The 6,000-nt window shown below is 45.7% G+C and overlaps 1 protein-coding gene across 9 annotated transcripts in view; it reads left to right on the top strand.

Moving 5' to 3' along the window:
* The first annotated feature begins 906 nt into the window (after positions 1-906).
* Positions 907-6,000, top strand: part of TCF7 (transcription factor 7) — a 186,830-nt gene continuing 181,736 nt past the window's right edge. For 8 of the 9 annotated variants that reach the window (XM_069970182.1, XM_069970168.1, XM_069970134.1 and 5 more), the window contains exons 1-2: positions 907-1,306; positions 1,381-1,447. In XM_069970182.1, the coding sequence (XP_069826283.1) occupies positions 1,127-1,306; positions 1,381-1,447 (247 nt within the window). In that variant the 5' untranslated portion in view covers positions 907-1,126. The remainder of the gene's footprint in view (positions 1,307-1,380; positions 1,448-6,000) is intronic. The other variant, XM_069970201.1, reaches the window with a different exon arrangement.

The following is a 6,000-nucleotide window of genomic DNA, read 5'->3' as shown; positions in this document are numbered from 1 at the left end:
GATAATGGCTGATAACAGAGAACCACAGTCCGCCAAGGTCAAGACCTTTACATAAACTCTCTGGGTGCCAACGTATCTGCATGCCAAATTGGGGGCCGAAGAGTTGAGGCATTGGGAGGCCTGTAGAAGGACAGCCATCGCCTTTATACCATAGATGTGAAGCTGAAGACAATGCTATCTAATCTATCTACCTCATGTTATACAGCAGGAAGAACTGAGCAGAGTGATCTATATCGTAGTGAGAAACTTGTAGCTTGTTGATTTAGTACGGGTTCACATGTACCATATTCTGCAGCAAAATCCGCTTCGGATACGTTCCCTGTCATTTTCTGAGAAGACATACTCGCAGGGGGATTGTCATTCCGCTGAGAGTATGTAAATGCCGTCCCCTATAACTTGCAGCCGCCTGGAGCATATATTACCGACTCCGCTGCCTCAGATGCCGCCGCAGCGTGGAGCAGGTACAGTATGCTCCGGACGGCGGCGGGATAAAGGGGGTCGGCATTTACATACTTTAAGTTAGATGACAATCCCCCTGCGAGTATATCTTCTCAGAAAATGACAGGGAACGTATCCGCTGCAAACTCGCAGTGTGAAATCCACTGCGGATACATAACGTGTGAACCCATCCTAAAGTTCCGGCTCATCATGGGTTAAGGAGTCCTGTAAACAGTGTCACCCAATGATAGGATCACTCTCTGGACTCATGGCAAGATCAGGGATCCCAATCACTAGATTAGAAGTTACACTATTTCCCATAGAGATTTCATCCTCTCCTCTATAACACGATGCCGGCAGCTGAGGTAGCACTTTCATTGTGACAGGTTCTCTTTAAGAGCCTGGCCGTGCCGCCTTGGTTCAGCCCCCGGGTGCTCCATGCAGCCATCAATCAGCGGGCGGTGCGCTTTGAAGTGCTGCTCTGCCTCCCCCTTTTCCTCACACGATCACAAGCTACAACTGCGCTCGGCTCCTGTCCCGTCCCTGCTGCGGCAATCCGCTTCCTCCAAACTTTTCCCTGCTCCCCCTCTCATGCCGGGCACCCTCGCCTGGCTCCTGCCGTGTAGTTCCTCCGCCCCACTATTCCGTGTTGCCCCAAGTGCCCGAGCAGCAGGGTCCACTAGCTGCCATGCCCCAGCTGAGTAGCGGCGGAGAGGAGGACCTGGGCGCCAGCGATGAGATGATCTCCTTCAAAGACGAGGGCGACCAGGAAGAGAAGATCCAGGAGAATTCCTTCACGGAGCGGGATCTGGCAGACCTCAAGTCCTCCCTGGTCAATGAGTCTGAGAGTCCGGCTGATCACTCTGAGGTAATCCCCGCGCCCGCTCCCCGCCGCTGCCCTGCTGCTCCCACACAGCCTCTCACTCCCTGCTCTCTCCACAGGCGATCAGGCGGGCACAGGAGGCACAGAGAGTCTACCAGGAGAAGCTGGCCGATCACATGGAGGATGGTAAGCTGCAGAGACAATCCTTCCATCCCTAGTCAGACCCTGACACAGGTACACACAAGGGGGCATTAGTTGGGGGGTTAGTACAAGCTGCAGGAAGCTAGCCCTCCTGTATGGAGCCATTACTGTACCTCATCCTCCCAGGTGCCCAGTGTAGCACCTTCTTCCAGGATGCTTCCCAGTTACACCTGGGAGGCTTTCCACCAGTATATGTTATCCCCCCTATTCACCTGACAGAGACCATGCAATTCTATCCAAGGGCATGCATCAAAAACTGTGCTGGCTCCCAGATATGCTTGGGGTTTTTTACTTTGTGGCCATCTATGCGTCTTATACAGTGGCATATGGTGGATGTAAATACCTGGAAAGTAACACACTATGTGGATTAGAAGCAGCGATTCTTACCCAGATCTCAATATATACAACAGAATATTGGAAGACAGCCCTCAAATATTCCCTTGTATACCTGGAAATTAACCGTATATTTCTAAAGTACACTAAAAATTCATTGTGTATCCATATGGTTCAGCCTTGGGCTTGTGATTACTATGTCTCCTCACACGCCAAGGTGCAACTTCATAAGAATTTGCATCTAGATGATTGTAAACTTCTTAAAGGCTTCTTCCAGCATTAGAAAAACATGGGCAAGTTCTTCTAGAGACAGCACCACTCTTGACTCCGGTTTGGGTGCAGGTTTTGTAATGCTGCGTTTACACGGAACAATTATCGTTTGAATTTTGGCATAAACTGTTGCGTTTGAGCGATAATCGTACTGTGTAAACACAGCAAACGACGAGCGAGAAATCGTTCATTTTGATCTTTTAACATGTTATTAAATCATCGCTCGCTGAAGATTTGCAGATCGCTTCGTGTAAACAGTCTTTCATCGATTTACCCTATGTAAAAGATGGGCTTAAGTGATCTTAAAAACGATCGCAATAACGATTTTTCTTACAAATTTTCTAACTATTTATTCGTCTTAACGCTGATCGTTCTAAAAACCAAATTGTTTCTACAAAATCGTTAAACGATCAATTGGGCGAATTGTCGCTCCGTGTAAACGTAGCATTACACTGTTCCATTGAAGTGAATGGAGCTTAATTGCAAACCACACCTAAACTGGAAACAAAAGAGGTGCTGTCTCTGGAAGTAAGTGGCCATGTTTTCATATTGCTGGATAACCCCTTTAAGCATTCTGACGGCCGGAAATCTAGAAACACTCCTAGTTCACGTTGTTGACAATTGTAAATAAAGTTTATTTGTGATATCCTCTCCTGTCATTTCTCACCTGTACAAAAGCCTGTAATACTTGTGGTAAGGGACTGGCTGCTGATCGGCTCATATTGTGGGTTTCCCGGCCTGTGTAGAAGGGACCTAAATAGAGGAGCTGGGCTGGAGCTGACCTTTTCTCTTTTTTTTTTTGAGAAAAAAAAAAGACCCTGTCTTATTTTCGGAGAAACATGCTGGAATCTAATCCAACCTTTATCCAACAGATCATAGAAGCCAAAGCCAGGAGCAGACTATAAACAGAGTACAGGTCATAAAAGACTGAGATTTCACCTCTTTTCAAATCCATTTCGGGCTTTGGTTCCATATTCTGTCAGATATGTGTGTGTAATAGGGGACTAAATTGCCCCTCTAGGTTTTGCAATGTGGTCTGTATTATCTGGTATAAATGTGGTCCGTGCACCTCGTATAATAAAGACAGACAGGTGCTAAATGTTGTCAGCTGCTGCTCGACGTGATGCATTTTCTCTGCAGCTCAAATGTTAAAGGGGTTATCCAGCGCTACAAAAACATGGCCGCTTTTCCCCAACTCTTGTCTCCAGTTCAGGTGTGGTAAGCTCAATTTTCTTCAATGGAACGAAGTTTCAAACCCCACACAATCTGGAGACGAGAGGGGAAAAAGTGGCTGTGTTTTTGTAGCACTGGATATAACCCCTTAAGGACGGGGCCCATTTTCGTTTTTGCGTTTTCGGTTTTTCCTCCTTGTGTTTAAAAGGCCATAGCACTTGCATTTTTCCACCTAGAAACCCATATGAGCCCTTATTTTTTGCGTCACTAATTGTACTTTGCAATGACAGGCTGAATTTTTGCATTTGGTGCACTACGAAACCAGAAAAAAAATTCAAAAGTGTGGTGACATTGAAAAAAAAACCTGCATTTCTTTTATTTGGGGGAACTGTGTTTTTACGTCATTCGCCCTGGGGTAAAACTGGCTTGTTATGCATGTTCCTCAAGTCGTTACGATTAAAACAATATATAACATGTATAACTTATATTGTATCGGATGGCCTATAAAAAATTCAAACCATTGTTAACAAATATACGTTCCTTAAAATCGCTCCATTCCCAGGCTTATAGCGCTTTTATTCTTGGGTCTATGGGGCTGTGTCAGGTGTCATTTTTTGCGCCATGATGTGTTCTTTCTATCGGTACCTTAATTGCGCATATACGACTTTTTGATCGCTTTTTATTACATTTTTTTTCTGGATTTGATGCGACCAAAAATGCGCAATTTTGCACTTTGGGATTTTTTTGCGCTGACGCAGTTTACCGTGCGAGATCAGGAATGTGATTAATAGTTCGGGCGATTACGCACGCGGCGATACCAAACATGTTTATTTATTTGTTTACTTTTATTTAAAACCTGGGAAAAGGGGGGTGATTCAGACTTTTATTAGGGGAGGGGGCTTTTTACTATAAACAACACTTTTTTTTTTTTTTTTTTTTTTTACACACATACTAGAAGCCCCCCTAGGGGACTTCTAGTATATATACTTTGATCTCTCATTGAGATCTTTGCTGTAAAGATATACAGCAAAGATCAATGAGAGAGGCACTCGTTTACTTCTGGCTGCTGCAGCCGGAAGTAAACGAGTGCCGAGCCGGGGACGGCGCCATCTTGGACGAGTCCCCGGCCGGCATCAGTAACGGAGATCGCTTCTCCGGGACAACGTCCCGGAGGAGCGATCTCCCCCACTAGACCCCAGGGAAAGGTTGCCTCCGGTAATCAGAGGCAGCTGTCAACAGCTGCCTCCGATTAGCTAATTAGTGGGCACGGCGATCAGACCTTGCCCACTAATAGCGGCGGTCCCGGGTTACACGTGGCACCCGGGACCGTGGCGCTTCAAAGCGGGGTCGCCGCTAAGAGGTTAAGGGGGGAAGAAAAGCCTTATATATAGTGGCCATTTGTAGATGCTTTGGCAAATTGTGTGTCCATAGGAAAGGTTGGGCATAATGTTCATGCATAGCCTGCTACTATTTACTAATACAGTGCTTCTCAATTCCATTCCTCGTGGCCACCAACAGGTCATGTTATGAGGATTTCCTTAGTATTTCACAGGGGATAAAATAATACTCTGTGCATCAGGTATTATCACAGGTGACCTTTGTATGGGATATCCTCAAAACACGACCTGTTGGTGTGGGCCATAAGGACTGGAATTGAGAACACTGGCCTAGAATGAGTCAGATTACTGTTAGTAACTCCATTACTTTTCTCTAGCACAAGTTTTGGTAATTTGCCCTGGCTTATTGTACAGTATTTCTCATTCATGCCACTTAGCTAAATGCTCATTTTTCCTACAGACCTTTACAGATAATTCCTGACTTACAACTAAGACTGCCATTATGTTTTAATAATAGTATTTGTATTTTCTAAGCTGCATTGTCTACAGCCTGAAAGATTAAGGAGAGCAAGTGAAGTTGGAACTGATATTAGAAGTAATGGCGTTACCGAATGTAAGTTTCTAGCAATTGGAGTCGGTCATTTCAGAACTAGAAGTGCCTATAGATATGAGCTTTGGACTGCAAAGACTTTAGCAAAATTATGTTTTGCCGGCTGCTCGTAAAGCACAATTAAAAAAATGTGTGCATTTTCTGCAATGCGTTTTTTTATTTTTTTTTATATTTTTCTCTACAGATCTCAAACACAAATGTGGGAACGTAGTGTAAAGACCTCTAAACATTTTACTGAATAGATTCAGTATGAGAAACTTCTTGTACACAGGTCTGCTTTAGGGTACAAACACACACAACATATCCGCAGCGGATTTCTCACTGCAGAATCCACTGCAGATACGTTGTATGTTTGTACCCTTAACCTTTAACGACATGGGTTGTACGTTTACGCCCCCACAGCCTGGGCCTTGGTGCAAACGGGTGTAAATGTACGCCCCGCCAGGGTACCGAGCTATGGAGCGGGCTCAGGAGCTGAGCTCGGCCCATAGCGGGTGAGGACCGGCTGCTATCAGCAGCTGGGCCCTCATCCCCAATGGCTGGCTGCCGCGGCCTCCCGCCGTGAACCCATTAAACGCTGCGACAGCGTCGTTTAAGTGTAAGTGACCAGAGCATCTCTGGTCACTTACCGATCGGGACCCCCGCAGCGTGTCTGCGGTAGTTCCGATCGCATGGCCTGAGTGCCGGAGGTCTTTACCTTCCTCCGTGCAGAAGATCACAGATAACGCTGATCATTGCTATGCTATGGCATAGCAGAGATCAGTGTATGTAATCCAATGTTTGTATGTAAAAGTCCCCTAAGGGGACTATAAAAG

The sequence above is a fragment of the Dendropsophus ebraccatus genome, chromosome 1, assembly GCF_027789765.1.
Source record: "Dendropsophus ebraccatus isolate aDenEbr1 chromosome 1, aDenEbr1.pat, whole genome shotgun sequence".
In the NCBI taxonomy this organism is placed as follows: domain Eukaryota; kingdom Metazoa; phylum Chordata; class Amphibia; order Anura; family Hylidae; genus Dendropsophus; species Dendropsophus ebraccatus.
Note: the sequence above shows the minus strand (reverse complement) of the source record. Positions and strands in the feature narration are given on the sequence as shown.